The sequence below is a fragment of the Oncorhynchus nerka genome, linkage group LG28 (genome assembly GCF_034236695.1).
Source record: "Oncorhynchus nerka isolate Pitt River linkage group LG28, Oner_Uvic_2.0, whole genome shotgun sequence".
In the NCBI taxonomy this organism is placed as follows: Eukaryota; Metazoa; Chordata; class Actinopteri; order Salmoniformes; family Salmonidae; genus Oncorhynchus; species Oncorhynchus nerka.
The window spans coordinates 43510937-43528827 of record NC_088423.1 but is presented as its reverse complement, the minus strand read 5'-3'; the positions used below and the strand labels follow the sequence as shown (position 1 = coordinate 43528827).

The following is a 17891-nucleotide window of genomic DNA, read 5'->3' as shown; positions in this document are numbered from 1 at the left end:
TATTCAGACCCCTTGACTTATTCCACATTTTGTTACATTACAGCCTTATTCTAAAATAAAAAAACAAAAAATCAACCTCATCAAATACCCTATAATGACAAAGCTAAAACATGTTTTGTTGTTGCAAATGTATATATATAAAAAAAAAACACATTTGAAGTATTCAGACCCTTTACGCAGTACTTTGTTGAAGCACCTTTGTCAGCGATTACAGCCTTGTGTCTTCTTGGGTATGACCATACAAGCTTGGCACACTTGTATTTGGAGTTTCTCCCATTCCTCTCAAGCTCTGTCAGGTTGGATGGGGAGCATCACTGCACAACTATTTTCAGGTCTCTCCAGAGATGTTCGATCAGATTCAAGTCCGGCCTCTGGCTGGGCCACTCAAGGACATTGAGACTTGTCCCGAAGCCACTCCTGCATTGTCTTGGCTGTGTGCTTAGGGTAATTGTCCTGTTGGAAGGTGAACCTTCGCCCAGCGCTCTGGAGCAGGTTTCCATCAATTCCCTCTGTATTTTGCTTCGTTCATCTTTCCCTCGATCCTCCTAGTCCCTGCCGCTGAATAACATCCCTACAGCTGGATGCTGCCACCACTAAGTTTAACCGTAGGGATGATGCCAGGTTTCCTCCAGACGTGACGCTTTGCATTTAGGCCAAAGAGTTCAATCTTGGTTTCACCAGACTAGAGAATCTCGTTTCTCATGATCAGAGAGGCTTTAGGTGTTTTTTGGCAAACTCCAAGTGGGCTGTCATGTGCCTTTTACTGAGGTGGGGCTTCTGTCTGGCCACTCTACATTATAGGCCTGATTGGAGTGCTGCGGAGATGGTTGTCCTTCTGGAAGGTTATCTCCACAGAGGAGCTCTGTCAGAGTGACCGTCAGGTTCTTGGTCACCTCCCTGACCAAGGCCCTTCTCCCCTGACTTCTCATTTTGGCTGGGTGGCCATATCTAGCAAGACTCTTGGTGGTTCCAAACTTCTTCCATTTAAGATTGATGGAAGCTACTGTTCTTGGACCTTCAATGCCGTAGAAATGTTTTGGTACCCTTCCCTAGATCTGTGCCTTGACACAATCCTGTCTCAGAGCTCTACGGACAATTCCTTTGACCTCATGAATTTTGTTTTTGCTCTGACATGCACTGTCAACTGTGGGACTTTTATATAGGCAGGTGTGTGCCTTTCCAAATCATGTCCAAATTAATTGAATTTACCACAGGTGGACTCCAATCAAGTTGTAGAAACATCTCAAGAATGATCAATGGAAACAGGATGCACCTGAGTTCAATTTCGAGTCTCGTAGCAAAGGGTGTGAATATGGTATTTCTGTTTTTAAATTTTTAATACATTTGCGAACATTTCTAAACCTGTTTTCGCTTTGTCATTATTTTAATACATTTTAGAATTAGGCTGTGACATAACAAAATGTGGAAAAAGTGAAAGAGTCAGAATGCACTGTACACATACACACACCACAACCTTCAGATCGCACATTTATTTACCTCTCAACATAATGATCACGCCCCGGCCTTCCCGTCAGGTCTGAGCACGAGCGACATTCCCCCAACTGTCCATTTGTGAAGGGTGAGCACACCCAGAACGTGCCCCTGTCCGTCACGCTAGCCACCAGCCCCGCACAGTTCCCCACCCCTGATGGCTCAGATAAGATCGCCTGCTACGGCTTCGGCAGCTGCCCACACTTCCTGGCAGCCGCCACAAAGCGTGGCAAGATCTGCATCTGGGACTTGTCCAAGCTCATGAAGGTAAGGCTGTGCAGCGCGGCGAGGCAGGAAACATGAGGTACAGTTTTGTTGATGTCTGCCTCCATGTTTTGTCCTGGATGTCTGGGCCCATTCATCAGACTTAATACAACTTATTGCATGAATGCATTAATCTATGTGCGTAAGGATATTACTAATGTTTGTAAATGTGATTTGTTGATTCATGATGTTTTGTGTTCCTCTTAGGTGCACTTGAAATTTGAAATCAACCCCTATGACCCGGCCATCCTGAGGCAGCTGATTCTGTCTGGGAGCGAGCTGGCCCTGGGGACCCAGGAGTCCAGGAGGCCCACCTTAGCCTGGCTAGAGGACTCCTCCAGCTGCTCAGACATACCAAAACTAGAGGGGGACAGGTACTACTGGACACACCCATTCTATGTACCGAGTCAATGAAAGTTTCAATGGTGTTAAGTGCGTGTAAAAGAGGAAATGTGTTTTTGTTTCTGTCTTTGCCAGTGACGATCAGTTGGAGGACTCCGACAGTGAAGAGCATTCCAGATCAGAGTCGGTGACCGGTATGAGGCCGCTCTTCAAATCTTGTTACTCTTTTGCTCCGTAGACTTTCTAGGTATCCATAAGTTGAGCTATGGCATTTTATTTTTGTCCCCTCTCCTGTTCCCAGGCCACCCGTCCCAAAGGGAGAGCATGGAGGTGAGCTTGGGCGTGACAGCACTCAGCCTCCTTCAGCAGCCAGAGAAGCTCCAGTGGGAGGTGGTGGCCAGCGTGCTAGAGGACACCGTCAAGGACCTGGAGGAGCTGGGGCCAACCCTTCCCTGGCCCAGGTCAAGGCCGACAAGGCCAAGGAGAAGCCCGCGGAGCACCACAACATTCCCTTCCCCTGCCTTCTGGCTGGAGGCCTGCTCAGCTACCGCTCTGCCGCCGGCTCCCCGCTTGCCGCCCCACCCCCCTCCGCCCGCCGCACCATGGACGGCCCTCTCAGGACTCAGGGCCCCGAGCTCCCCCATGCCGTACCTGACCAGGGGCCTGTAGAGATGGAGACCTGCAATCCACCTCCCATGGAGCTGGGCTCGCCAAACCCAGCCGCTCCTGCCGTGCGCAGGACTATGCCTGTGCTCTTGCTCTACAGCATCAAGGAGTCGGACGAGAAGTCGTCGGGCAAGGTGTTTGCCCAGATGAACAATCTGATGAGCAAGGGGCTGCACGAGGAGGGCTTCTCCGTGCCGCAGATCATCGAGATGGAGTTCGACACTCATGAGCAGCTGCTGCTCCAGGACCCGCCCATCACCTACATCCAGCAGTTTGCAGACGCTGCTGCAAACCTAGCCGCCCTGGACGGGGACAAGTGGAGCTCGCTGGCGCCGCGGCCCGGAGCCCTGGTGCAGTGTCTGCGACTGCCCAAGCAGCTGGAGGAGGAGAACCTCTACGTGGACTCCGTCACACCCTGTTCAGACGGCGTGCACTTGCTGGTGGGGCTACAGCCCTGCTCCGTGGAGTCTCTCAGCGCCATCAACCAGGTGGAGGCCCTCAACAACCTTAACCGCCTCCACTCAGCCCTCTGTAGCCGCCGTAAGGGAGAGCTCCAGCCCCTGCCCACACTGGCCAACGGCCACGAGGCCCTTCCCTCCGCCTCTCCCCCTCAGACCCCACTCATCCTGCCCCCCCCTGACCAGCGACAACAGCCGTCCAGGCCCCTGGGAGGATGTGGCGGTGGTGGCTATCTGGCCCTCTACAAGCTCAACTACTCCACCCGCATTGTCACTCTGGAGGAGGAGCCTGTCAAGGTGCAGCACATCAGAGACCCCCGGGACGCCGTCACTTCCCTCATCCTGCTCCCGCCAGACGTGCTGGACGGGAGGGAGGACGACAGCGAGGAGGCCCCGGAGGAGACACATCGGCGTGGGCTTAAAAACGGCTGCGGCCACGGATGTGGGCCAGGGACTGGTACTAGCAGCACAGCTGCTCCCAGCAGCACCAAGGTGAAGCAGGCGGACGTGGTCGGACTGGGCCACCTGGTGGTCACCACTCAGGCAGGGTACATCATGATCCTGGACCTGTCCACTTTGGAGGTCCTGGCCAAAGTGGAGCCACCCAAGAAGGACGGGATAGTGGATGAGATTGACCCTTTCGTCGCAGTCACCTACTGCTCCGGGACTGACCGCCTTTGCGCTTGCACTAAAGGTGAGGACGGCTCCACAATCTAGGCTAGAAATATCTCTTCCCCAGGTTTTAATGGTGCAGATCATGTTTTACAGTTTTTAATAGTTGTAATGTATCTCACAACATCTGGATATGCGTTTAGTATGTATGATACAACAATGAAAACGACTGCAGAAAAGTAACCTGCGACGCCGTCTGTGTGTGGCTGACATTGAGCGAGTACTGGAGGCTGGTATTTTGGTCTAGGGATGAGAGATGGGCTGCTACTGAAGTTTATATTCAATTTTTCCCCCCGAGTCAGATTTGTCTATTAACATTTGTATCGCGGTCTGGTCCACCAAGCTGTTTTCCAGTCTGTGCTGCAGGCTGGCTTTCAACGAAAGCGGAAAAGAAACCAGTTGTAATATGATTTGAAAATATATAGAGATATTTATTCTGTAGCAGGCATGAGTGATTTTCAAGGGGAATTTCTTTTCCTCTTTGGTAGAACAAAGAGAGAGTTGTCGGCCACTTTCTCAGCCTACTTCTTGGACCTGTAACTTTTGGATCTCTTTCATATTTAGAATGTTTTCAGTCTACCACTGTCATCTAACCCCCCCCCAGGTGGAGAACTTCACTTCCTTCAAATTGGAGGTGTGTGTGACGATATAGATGACGCCGACATTTTTGTCGATGGCCCCCTTTCTAAAGGGTCTGAACAGCTGTTGGAGGGAACCAAGCCCTCGTCCAACCCCTCGAGCCCAGGGATCACAGGTAGGAGATGCAGACCCCGTTATGCTTCACGTCTCTGCTCATTCAATAACTGTCTGCATCCCTGTTTTTTCCTCATTTTCACCTTTGTTGGTTATTTAATAGGTGGTGAGAAAACTGAGTCGCTTATTGGAACCTTCTTTCCATTGAAAGCACATGTTGATAGACTACATGATACTGTCCAGACAGTGAAAACGCCTCAATCACAATCAAGTTCTTTACATCCTGTGATTTATATTTTATTTTTTACTCTGCCAACCTCCTCTCCCTGTAAGGAGTTGACCTCCTGGTGGACCAAGCGTTGGCCGTGGAGAGCCTGACGTCGCTGGTGGAGCTGACACGCTTCGAGACGCTGACGCCGCGCTTCTCAGCCACGGTGCCGCCCTGCTGGGTGGAGGTGCAGCAGGAGCAGCAGCAGCGCCGCCACCCCCAGCATCTGCACCAGCAGCACCATGGAGACGCCGCCCAGCACACACGCACCTGGAAGCTGCAGAGCGACAGGTACGGACGTGTGGGCGTGACAGGGTGGGTATGGGTGTGGGTAGAATACTTATGGGGTGTGTGCACTTAGTCACTGAGGCATTTCTCGTAAGTCTTGTCTGCAAATACCACACACATTAATACATAAACGCTATTTGATAATGGCTGCACATTTTGTATGTTCTCACACACTAGGAATTCCTCATTGAGGACGACATCCACATGTTCCTTTTTAACTTTGAACTTCTATGTTGACATAACCTCTCAAGCTCCTATAGAAAACAAAAGTAGCCTAGGATATGTTGACATTTAAAGACTAGAAAGTAGACTCTTATTTGTGTAGGTGAATAATGCGGCCATGTTTTCCTTGTGGGTTGTAGCTCCAGCTGGGACGAGCATGTGTTTGAACTGGTCCTTCCCAAGGCCTGCATGGTGGGCCACGTGGACTTCAAGTTCGTCATGAATGCCAACATCACTAACATTCCTCAGATCCAGATCACCCTGCTGAAGAACAAGGCCCCAGGTCTGGGCAAGGTCAATGGTGAGGACACTCACCACGATCTCTGTTGCCTAATTTTGACAAGACAGTATCTGGAACATATACTATGAACAGGAGGACTGGTTACCGTAGAGAAACTAGCCTTTTGCAGGGAAATATTGACCATATCATTTATGATCATGCATGACATCACATTTTAGTCTTATTTGTAGACGTCCGTGTCTGCCTCTGCTGCCTACCGTCTCTCAATTCGTCAAAAGAAATGTATAACATTTCTCTCCAGAGACGGCAGTTGACAGACAGATCTCCTTCCCCCTGTCCCATGTTCTCCATGCCAACGGGGAGAGGAACGGACAGCCGCTTATGCACGACTTCACAGACGACATCCAGTTCATGGACATCGAAGAGACACCAGGTAGGGAGCTGCAGGGGCAGCCAGCGTTGATAGACACCCGATGTATTTTCCTCCGACGGTGTTCGACACTTGATTATTGTGGGTTGCGTCGCCAGATTGTAGATGATTATCGTTACTGGCGATTCTGAGGGTAACGCAGCTATCCGAGGGGTTCCTCAGCCAAGCGGAGGTTTCATCACATTGCTCTTCCCCCGTCCAGGCTCCAGGCTGTGCACCTTCCTAGAGGACCATAAGGAGGATATCTTGTGTGGTCCTGTGTGGTTGGCCAGTGGTCTGGACCTCTCAGGCCACGCTGGGATGCTTAGCCTCACCAGCCCCAAGCTGGTCAAAGGTAACAGTATCTGCAACATCGAGTCACATTGAAGAAATCATACAGACTTGAAATCATTGGCCACTTTAATAAATGGATGACTAGTCACTTTAATAATGCCACTTTTAATAATAACGCCACTCATCTCATATGTATATACTGGATTTTATCTATTGCATCTTGCCTATGCAGCTCTGTCATTGCTCATCTGTATATTTAAATGTATATTCTTATTCCATTCCTTTAGTTAGACTTGTGTGTATTAGGTAGTTGTGGAATTGTTAGATATTGCTGCACTGTCAGAACTAGAAGCTACACTCGCAATAACATCTGCTAACCATGTGTATGTGACCAATAATATTTGATTTGATGGCCATTTGTTTCCTCAGAACTTTTTGCTGTGAATCCTCTCCCCCCCTGTCTATGTATGTATTGTATTGTATGTTAGATTTTTTTCAGTGGTGTTTCTGCTGCTTTGTCCCCCTCCCTGCAGGCATGGCCGGGGGCAAGTACCGCTCGTTCCTGGTGCACATCAAGGCGGTGAGCGACAAGGGCATGGAGGAGAGTCCCAGGCCGGTGATGAGGATGCCCGTTGCCAAGCCCCAGAGCAGCAAGGGCCATTCCCTCTCCACCCTGCTGCAGCGGGCACAGGCCACCAAGGTACAGAGGGCACAGGCCACCAAGGTACAGAGGGCACAGGCCACCAAGGTACAGAGGGCACAGGCCACCAAGGTACAGAGGGCACAGGCCACCAAGGTACAGAGGGCAAACCATTTGGGAAAAAAATGCAATTTTACATCAAAGCTGTTTATTTCGGGAGTCTTTCTCTGCACACCTGAGGCATTTCTGACTGACGGTGCAGTTGTGTAATGGAGTTGTGTAAGTTGATTGCATGAATAGCCTTGACTGTAGCCTTCTCCTTTGTCTCCATCTGGTGGGAGAGTAGTGCCATTGCCAGGTTCTCAGTGAAAAGTTGATGGTGTCAAATTGCTCTGATGTGGCTTCCTCATACCAGCAACATCCCATTCTTGAAGGAGGACATTTTCTCTCCATTAGTTTATAGCTCTAGAATTTGGTCCCCTCTGGTGTCGTACTGTTATCTGTTTCTTTTAAATAGGTTGTCTCTCCCATTTAGGAGAAGGCCTCCACTTCCAAAGCAGATTCTCCAGCTCAGTCGAAGAAACCTGACAACCTCCGAGGGTGCGACCTTCTCCAGGAGGTGTCCGTCACAATCAGAAGGTTTAAGAAGACGTCCATACCAAAAGAAAGGTTTGGCGTTTCCTTAGTGCCTTTTTGTCACCAAAACACTTAACTATTGTAGAATCCCAACACTTCAATCAAATGCTTTATTTTGTCATCATGCACTGACCAACTAGCAAGTGTCTTCACTGACATTTTCAACCTCTCCCAGTCTGTAATACCTACATACATTTCAAGCAGACCACCATAGTCCCTGTGCCCAAGAATGCCAAGGTAACTTGTCTAAATGACTATCGCCCCATAGCACTCACATCTCTACTCATGAATTGCTTTGAAAGGCTGGTTATGGCTCACATCAACCCCATCACCCAGACACTCTGGACACCACTCCAATTCGCTTACCGCCCCAACAGATCCACAGATGATGCATTCTCAATTGCACTCCACGCTGCCCTTTCCCGCTTCGACAAAAGGAACACCTACGTGACAATGCTTTTCATTGACTACAGCTCAGCGTTCAATGCCATAGTGCCCTCCAAGTTCATCACTAAGCTAAGGACCCTGGGACTGACACCTCGCTCAACTGGATCCTAGGTGGTGAGGGTAGGCAACGACACATCCGCCACGCTGACCCTCAACACTATGTGTGTGCTTAGTCCTCTCCTGTACTCCCTGTTCACCCACGATTAAGTTTGCTGACGACACGACAGTGGTAGGCCAGATCACCGCCGACGATGAGACGGCAATATGGTGCCATGACAAAGTCGGCAAGACAAAGGAGCTGATCATGGACTACAGGAAACGGAGGGCCGGGCGCGCCCCCATTCACACGGATGGGGCTGCAGTGGAACGGGTCGAAGAGCTTCAAGTTCCTCGGTGTAAACATCAGAGTATCTATCATGATCCAAACACCCCAACACAGTCGCGGTGAGGGCACAACGATGCTTCTTTGAATATATTTTGCATGGGCCCTCAGATCCACAAAGTTCTACCGCTGCACCATTGAGAGCATCCTGACTGGCTGCATCAACGCTTGTTATGGCAACTGCTTGGCATCCGACCGCAAGGCGATACAGAGGGTAGTGCGTTTGACCAAGTACATCACTGGGGCCGAGCTCCCTACCATCCAGGCACTCTATACCTGGCGGTGTCAGAGGAAGGCCCAAAAAATGTCAGACTCCAGCCACCCAAGTCATAGACTGTTCTCTCTGCTACTGCACGGCAAGGGGTACCGGTGCATCAAGGATTGGAACCAACAGGACCCTGAACATCTTCTTCTCCCAAGCCATAAGACTGTTAAATAGTTATCTAACTAGTTAAACAAATAGCGACCCGGACTATCTGCTTTGACCTTTTTTGCACTCGCATTTTTGACTCATCACATATGCAGCTGCTACTGTTTACGATCTGTCACTTTATTCCTAGTTATACATTGAGAGTATAAAACATTAAGGACACCTTCCTAATATTGAGTTGCACCTTCCCTTTTGCCTTCAGAACATTCTCAATCCGTTGGGGCATGGACTCAAGGTGTCAAGCGTTCCACAGGGATGCTGGCCCATGTTGACTCCAGTGTTTACCACAGTTGTGTCAAGTTGGCTGGATGGCCTTTTTGAGTGGTGGACCGTTTTTGACGCACACGGGAATCTGTTGAGTGTGAAAAACCCAGCGGTGTTACAGTTCTTGACACAAACCGGTGTGCCTGGCACCTGCAACCTTATCCCGTCCAAAGGCACTTACAAATGTTGTCTTAACCGTTCAACGTCTGAATGGCACACATACACAATCCATGTCTCAAGGCTTGCAAATCATTATTTAACCCGTCCTCTCCCCTTCATCTACACTGATTTGAAGTGGTTTTAACAATTGAAATCAGTAAGGGTTCATAGCTTACGCCTGGATTTACCTGGTCAGTCTGTCATGGAAAGAGCAGGTGTCCTTAATGTTTTGTACACTCAGTGTATGTACATATCTACCTCAATTACCTCGTAACGCTACACACAGACTTGGTACTGGTACCCCTTATATATATATATATATATATATATATAGCAAAGTTATCGTTACTTATTGTGTATCTATTACTTTTATTACCTGTTTTACTTTTCTATTATTTCTCTATTTTCTTTCTCTCTGCATTGTTGGGAAGGGCCCGTAAGTAAGCATTTCACTGTTAGTCCACACCTGTTGTTTATAAAGCATGTGACGGATAGCCTTTGTTTTATATTACGAGAACCGACATGTTTTGATAATCGTTACACTATTGTAGTAAAAAAATGTTATGTCATGAGAACTAACTGATCCTTCTGTTTGTCTGTCTACTCCAGAGTCCAGCGCTGTGCCATGCTGCAGTTCCCAGATTTCCATGAGAAGCTGTTGAACGGGCTGTGTAAGCGGGAAGACGAGGGCCCTGGCACAGAGCACTCCCAGAGCCTTATCCTGGACTGCCTCTGCTGGCTGGCTGGAGTCTATTCCAACGGACCCTGCAGGTGGGGCTAAGAGGATGAAAGTGGGCTGTGATATTCATAGGGATTCTGAGGTCTATCTACTCTTTACATGCAGTAAAGAAACCATTGGAATTTGACCAAAATAATGGACATGCCACGCATGCCCCCCCCCACACACACACCATGGGAGATGGATCCAGACTCTCCTCATTGACACCCCTCAAAATTAGCATACTTTTAGGCTATTGTTTGTGTATTTAATGCTACGTTAGGTAAAAATCTGAGTATAATGCTTGTATGGTTGTCAACCCCAATACAGTTTGTCATCGTCACCAATCAACTGCGTTACACATAAAAACTGCATCAACTTCCATCACAGATTTATATTTATGGCTAGCTATGCTACCAGCTTATACAAACAGGACTTAGCATTTAGCAGAATCTTTTTTCGAATCCCTAAAAGTACAAATTCTAAATATTATGCAGCTAAATATATCAATCTAATTTTTGTTACCACATTGCCTGTGAGAACACTTAAACGGTGACCGATTTTTGACGAATAAGCCCCGTTGTTAGATCAGATATTTAGAAGGGCCTCCAACGACGCGTCCTTCCGTTGTTCCGTTAGCGCATGTATATGGCTCTGAGATGAGAGATGATCATCATTCTGATGCAGGTAGCACTGTGCTGTGTTTGGTCACGTATCAACATTTTCTGTTTGTTTTCCTTCCAGCCTGAGAGAAGGAAAGGAGGCTATGCTGACGAAAACAAGGAAACGGCTGACTGACATTGTGCGGGTGTGTTTTTTTGAGGCTGGACGGAGTATAGCCCACAAATGCGCCCGCTTTCTTGCACTTTGTATTAGGTGAGTTAGGCTTTTCGTGAATGTTGCGACTTCGTTTCGTGACCCGTACTCTTTCATACTCTTGTCGATGTTTGTGCGATGTGGTAGGTGTGCACTTTTTGTAACTTGTTTTTGCGTCGTCAGTAATGGAAAAGGGGAACCCAGTCAGCAGGGCTTTGGCATGGGTCTACTGAAGGCTCTGCTGGACAATATGCCTTACTTGCCCGCAGCGGCAACAGGTGGTAAGTATAACTAATGTTTTTCCACAATTTTATCTCTGAGCGTGGATAGAGGGCTTCTGCATTGTCAGCAGCATTGTTTTGGAAGTGTGTGGTTTTGTAAGGCATGTGTCATAAGTCTCTCTCTCTCTCATTCTCTCACTCTCAGGGTCGGTGTTCTGGTACTTTGTGCTGCTGAACTATGTGAAGGATGAGGACCTGGCAGGCTGCAGCACGGCCTGTGCCTCTCTGCTCACAGCAGTCTCCCGGCAACTGCAGGACCGCCTCACTCCCCTGGAGGCTTTGCTACAGACCAGGTAGGCCTTTTCACCCTGTAGTGTCCATACGCCCCAATCAGGACCTAAAGAAACCAAAAAGAACTAGCGGTCATGTTGTGATTAGACTACCATAAAAGCTACTTTGTGTTGAACCCAGCTTGCCTCTTTCTATTGTAATGCTCTGTACCGTGTCTCTCCTCCCCAGATACGGCCTGTACAGTTCCCCCTTCGACCCAGTGCTGTTTGACCTGGAAGTCAGCGGCTCCTCCTGTAAGAATGCCTTCAACAGCAGCATCGGCGTCCAGTCTGACGAGATTGACCTTTCTGAAATTCTCTCAGGTCTGCACCACGTTCTACCTTATTGCTTACACCTATCCCATCCCTTCAAGAACTATCAGGGAAATAAACGTTGGTCTGGGCTGTACTTTGCGTGTGTGTCTGTGTCTCTTGCAGGGAACGGTAAGGTAAGCAGCTGTGCGGCGGCCGAGGGCAGCTTCACGGCCCTCACCGGGCTCCTGGAGGTGGAGCCACTGCACTTTACCTGTATCTCCACCAGCGACGGAACCAGGGTGGAGAGGGACGACGCAAGCATGTTCACAGGTACCCAACTCGCCTTTTTAACATCCAGAAACGGAAACATTAAACACGGGCATCGTCGCGTTTCTTCCTCAGGGATTTTTTGAGTGATGCTCCTGACCTTTGCCCTCTCCTCCCAGTGAGCACGTTTGGGGTGACCCCAGCAGTGGGTGGCCTGTCGGCGGGCACGGTGGGCGAGGCGTCCACGGCACTGAGCTCTGCCGCCCAGGTGGCTCTGCAGTCGCTGTCCCACGCCATGGTGTCTGCAGAGCAGCAGCTGCAGGTGCTCCAGGAGAAACAGCAGCAGCTGCTCAAACTACAGCAACAGGTCAGGGACTCCAGCACCCGTAGTGACACCGACATGTCCCGACACCTGTATGCACGCCCATATGCTTGCACAAAGGCACAGACATACAATCATGTACTCACACATGCACATGCATACAGTCTTATCTAAGCCCTTATTTACCAATACGCACGTATACGAAGATCCTATGTCAGACCTCATGTAGCCGTGTGTTGACTATTTCCTGTTAGCCGAGTAGTAATCCTGTGTGTTCGGAACAGAAGGCCAAGCTGGAGGCAAAGTTGCACCAGACCACGTCAGCAGCAGCTGCGGCCTCCGGCGTAGGGCCCATCCACAACTCTGTGCCTTCCAGCACCCCGGCTTCTTCATCCACCCCTCTGACGTCATCCCCCCGACGCCCAAGACCACCCCGCTGTTCATGACGCCCCCGCTCACCCCGCCCAACGAGGCGGTGTCGGCAGCCATCAGTGTGGAGTTGGCCCAGCTTTTCCCCGGCTCCATGATGGATCCACCGCCCGTAAACCTGGCCGCACACAACAAGAACAGCCAGAAAGCCAAGCCGGTCAGTAACATGGACAACTCTCAATAGCTCATAACACAGCAGTTATGTTTTACATGAACGCCAAGGGATTTTTGTTACTTTGTGTCAAATGATGCAAAAATAGTTCAAATTGTTTTTTTTACTACCTGTTTTGACTGAAAAGCGTCTGTTTGTTCCAGAATCCGATGGGCAGCGGTCTGGCTTTGGTCATCTCTCAAGCCTCTCACTTCCTCCAGCCTCCTCCGCAACAGTCCATCATTATCGAGCGCATGCACTCTGGTAAGTACACTTACCTTTTTTGTGTGTCTCTTTGACTTGGTCAACAGTTTTAAACTCAAAAGGATATATCACAAATGGGGATTCATTTGGGATGTAACCAAGTTGTTTAGGTGAGCGTGTGTGTGTGTGTGTGTGTGTGTGTGTGTGTGTGTGTGTAAATATCTCCTCTTGTCCCAGGAGCGCGGAGGTTTGTGACGCTCGACTTCGGTCGCCCCGTGCTGCTGACCGACGCTCTGATCCCCACCTGTGGGGACCTGGCTTCTCTGTCCATCGACATCTGGACGCTGGGGGAGGAGGTGGATGGACGCAGGCTGGTAGTGGCCACGGATATCAGCACCCACTCCCTCATCCTACACGACCTGTTGCCACCCCCTGTCTGCCGCTTCATGAAGGTCAGTGGCATTTGGTGCATTATCTCTGAAGGTTTCTTTTGTCCCCCCCATTTCACAGGTTAGAGTAAATATCTGAACTCCAAGGTCGCCGAAGAGAAATACCTTTTTATTTTGTTTGTTTGTTTTGGTGAGGTTTCTGTGAGAAAATCACTGTGCTTAACAGCAACCATTTCTCCACACCTTAACCTGTCCTCCTGTCAATCCCACCCACCTACGCCCAACAGATCACGGTGATTGGGCGTTATGGCAGCACCAACGCCCGGGCCAAGATCCCATTGGGCTTCTACTATGGCCACACCTACATCCTGCCTTGGGAGAGTGAGCTGAAGCTGATGCACGACCCCCTGAGGGGGGAGTGTGAGGCGGCCAGCCAGCCTGACGTGCACCAGCACCTGGCCATGATGGTGGCCCTGCAGGAGGACATCCAGTGCAGGTCAGAGGTCGTACTATCCCACTAGTTTGCTCACGGATTGTCTGATTTAGTGAGTCAAGGAGTAGGAAAGGTTTTATGTGACATACTTGACATAGCCACGGTAGTCCAGAATCAATATATAGTAAAACTGTATACATAAGCTGCATGCCCAGTTGACTCTCCATCTTTCTCTAGGTACAACCTGGCGTGCCACCGGCTGGAGACGTTACTCCAGAACATCGACCTGCCTCCTCTCAACAGTGCCAACAATGCCCAGTACTTCCTGCGCAAGCCCGACAAGGCGGTGGAGGAGGACTCTCGGGTCTTTTCGGCCTACCAGGACTGTATTCAGCTGCAGCTACAGCTCAACCTGTCCCACCACGCCGTTCAGAGACTCCGCGTCTCCCTAGGGGCCGGGCGCAAGGTCCTGCCGGAACCTTACGACCCCCGGGAGCTCATCCAGAACTCGTCCACCGAGCAGCTGAGAACCATCATCCGCTATCTGCTGGACACACTCCTCAGCCTGCTGCACTCCAACAACGGTGAGATGTCTGGGAGGGCCACAGGGTCTGTATCAGGGATGGGAGTCTACTTTTCTGACTATCCCATATTCATGCATCTCTGTTGGCCTAGCTTCAAACCAATATCATCCCGATTGTCCGTTGTCTTCACAACGTCCCCAGAGGACATTGGTTATTGTCTTTCTGTGTCTGATCTGCTTGGTGAGTCTCACCTCAATACGTGTGTTTTCCCCTTGCAAAAGCCTAAATCGTTTTTTGGACGTTATAGCCATGGTTTTGAGCATTAATTATTTCAAGCGACGTAAGAATGAAAAAAAAAAAAACTTTCCCATCTTTTTAGGAATCATTTTCTCTGCCCTCACTTGCCTTTTGAATTGAAAAAGCATACATATTTAATGTTTGCTATCCATATTCTCACAAGCCATTCTGTATGGTCTCCTTGGAAAAAGTTTCACTTTGATAACTCTCTTTTTAAAGTTGTTCAAAGTTAACCCGAAAGCCCACGGCGCTGTTAAGTGTGCTTAACAATCTCCTTCTCTCACCTATCAAATCCCCACTGATGCTCCCTAGCAGCTCGTCGTACAGTTTCATGAGTCTCCTCTGGTGAAAGAGAATAATGGATTACCCCCCTTGCTGCTGGTGCTGCCTGGCTTTATACCTGCACTGTCTCTGTACCCTCAGTGAATTCCAATGGGCCCTGTTTACAGCAGTGGAAAGGAGCCTTTAAATGTCGATTTTCTCTCTGAAGTGAAGAGTTGCTATTTAAAAGAATGGGCTTTTCTTGTCATATGAAACCCCTTTTCTAGGATAGTAACTGAATGATTTAGTTTTTTACTGTTGAAGGCTATTTGATTTAGTCAAGTGCATTTTGCTATTAAATGTTTTGTGCCGTCATTTGTTTTTTACCGCTCTGTTGCGATTTCCCCTCCATTATTTAACTTACCTTCTCAGCGGGTCTGTTTTTCTCCCCCTCCTGCTTTCCCTGTCTCTCATTTGACCTCCACCTCTCACTTGCTCCTTGTGTTCTATTATGCTCACTCTCCTTGTTCTTCCCTCTAGGGCACGCAGTCCCGTCCGTTCTGCAGAGCACGTTCCACGCGCATGCCTGCGAGGAGCTCTTCAAGCACCTGTGCATTAGTGGCACGCCCAAGATCCGTCTGCACGCTGGTCTGCTGTTGGTGCAGCTATGTGGAGGGGAGCGCTGGTGGGGCCAGTTCCTCTCCAACGTCCTGCAGGAACTGTACAACTCCGAGCAGCTGCTCATCTTCCCCCAGGACAGGTGGGCTTTTACGATTCGTCTGAGGAGCTATATCTATCCACTAGTGATGCAGGGAAAAATCAATTAGTTACATATCGGGATATTGTTTTTGACGGTGTGTCATTTTGACAATATCGCAATATTATTTTTGAGCTGGTTTGCTCTACCTGCATCAAATCTCCAGGATTTTTCCTTCATAGCTTCTTCTCTTCTTCTCTTTTAAATAGGGAGCCAATTTGTTTTCTCAGCACTTTGACTGATCAAAACTCATTTTCTCGTGGTGCTCTCTTGTCCCTCTGCAGCAGACATATGGTGAGCAATATGTTTGGAACACCGAATCGCAGTAAAATCACAACATCGAATCGCAATGCATAAAGAATCGTGAAAATCGCAATGTGTGTTGTATCGGCACCTAAGTATCACCATAATATCGTATTGTGAGGTCCCTGGCAATTCCCAGCCCTACGATCCACTTCAGTCCTTTATTTAGATTGATTACACCACACTGACACTCTGTAGCTCCTTGGACACAACATAAACCGACTACTGCCCGTTTGAAATTGGATTCCATAAAGATAAGTGTGTGTCACGTGAAGATACTAATGGGTTTGAATGTATCAGATGCACCCATCCAGACCCATCGATTTTTGTGTTTTACCATGTTTCCGGAGATTGACCGTGTTCTCTGTGTCCTCCCTCAGAGTCTTCATGCTCCTGTCCTGCATTGGTCAAAGATCCCTAAGCAACAGCGGTGTGCTGGAGGGGCTGCTCAACCTGCTGGACAGCTTGCTGTCCCCACTACAGCAGCCCCGGTCGGCTACCCAGCGCAGGACTGAAGGTGGGCTAGCCGGAGGGTCCCTGGGCTGGGGCTGGCAGCAGGGATGGGGGGCTGGGGGGCTCCCTGGCCCCAGCACCAACACCGGCCTCCCTGGACCATGGACTCAACCAGCAGCCTATGAGTGTGTGTCTGTGTGTGCGGCAGGTGTGTTGGACGTCCCCATGATCAGCTGGGTGGTGATGCTTGTGTCACGACTGCTGGACTACGTGGCCAGCGTGGAGGATGAGGCGTCTGCAGGCAAGAAGCACCAGGGAGGGAAGGAGAGGGAGCGCACCTTCACAGGTAGTGTAGTGTAGGCTAGTGCGGTGTAGCTCTCCGATGAGATCTGATGGTTTATGAGGTCAAGAAATCCCAAAAGTGACCATGTTTCTTGTTTTGTCTCCCCGATTTCCCCCTTTTTGACTTATGCATGTGGCTTTTCTCATTTTCTTTAAGAAACAGCCTTGCATGAGTGACGTTATCGGCTTAGGAGAAACCTTATTCTATTACCCTTTGTTTTGAGTGGCTATAAAGTGAATTTATTCCAATACTTCTTCAGTTTTGAGCACCGTGATTCCTTTTAACAGGGTAATGCATATTGATTTGGAACCCAAAACACAAGTCTAACATGTCTTTTTTTCCCGTCTCTCTCTCTCCCCAATGAATCAAGGTAATCAGTGGAGCTTTATAAATAACAGCCTCCAGTCCTCCAGCTCCAACAGATCAACCAAAGGCAACAGCAGCCTGGACCGTCTGTACTCCCGCAAGATCCGCAAACAGCTGGTGCACCACAAACAGGTAAATGTGTCCAAATCCAACATTCGTTCCATCTCAAAAGCGTTGCGGAGTTGTTTATCTGCCATGTTTTTTCACACCTCATAAATCTGTATTCGTCACAATTATGGGATTCTCCAGTGGTGGGTGAAGTACCCAATTGTCATTCTTGAGTAAAAAATAAAGATGCCTTAATAGAAAATGAAAGTTAGCCAGTAAAATACCTACTTGATTAAAAGTCTAAAAGTTATTTGGTTTTAAATATACTTAAGTATCAAATGTATATATTATGCAATCCAGACCAGCAACAATTGTTTTTAAAATAATTTACAGATAGCTTATTGGAATTTACAGAAGCATTTGTGTTTAGTGAGTCCTTGAGAAGTGTGTGAATTGGACCATTTTCCTGTCCTGCTAAACATTCAAAATGTTTCAAGTACATTTGTGTGCCAGGAAAAATGTAGGGAGTAAAAAGTACATTTGTTTTCTTTAGGAATGTAGTGAAGTAAAAGTTGTCAAAATATGTAAATAAAGTACAGATACCCCCCAAAACGATTTAAGTAGTACTTGAAAGTATTTTTACTTGAGTACTTTACGCCACTGGGATTCTCCTTCTTATTAATGGCTTTGCATGACGTCTCTGCATGTAGTAGATGGTCTGTGCAGTGTTTATATTTAT

General features: G+C 48.7%; 1 protein-coding gene across 1 annotated transcript in view; it reads left to right on the top strand.

The window, feature by feature from the left end:
- LOC115113252 (baculoviral IAP repeat-containing protein 6-like) overlaps window positions 1-17891 on the top strand; it is a 142214-nt gene that overhangs the window by 35008 nt on the left and 89315 nt on the right. Inside the window, 29 exon segments of the mRNA XM_029640721.2 lie at window positions 1536-1758; window positions 1963-2129; window positions 2233-2291; window positions 2399-2530; window positions 2533-3915; window positions 4498-4647; window positions 4920-5145; window positions 5505-5665; window positions 5907-6038; window positions 6238-6369; window positions 6842-7008; window positions 7484-7617; window positions 9876-10037; window positions 10729-10860; window positions 10984-11081; window positions 11227-11374; window positions 11541-11674; window positions 11789-11935; window positions 12052-12239; window positions 12479-12569; window positions 12572-12780; window positions 12939-13038; window positions 13216-13430; window positions 13655-13863; window positions 14038-14384; window positions 15423-15642; window positions 16323-16459; window positions 16604-16741; window positions 17109-17236. Of these exon segments, the coding sequence (XP_029496581.2) occupies window positions 1536-1758; window positions 1963-2129; window positions 2233-2291; window positions 2399-2530; window positions 2533-3915; window positions 4498-4647; window positions 4920-5145; window positions 5505-5665; window positions 5907-6038; window positions 6238-6369; window positions 6842-7008; window positions 7484-7617; window positions 9876-10037; window positions 10729-10860; window positions 10984-11081; window positions 11227-11374; window positions 11541-11674; window positions 11789-11935; window positions 12052-12239; window positions 12479-12569; window positions 12572-12780; window positions 12939-13038; window positions 13216-13430; window positions 13655-13863; window positions 14038-14384; window positions 15423-15642; window positions 16323-16459; window positions 16604-16741; window positions 17109-17236 (5869 nt within the window).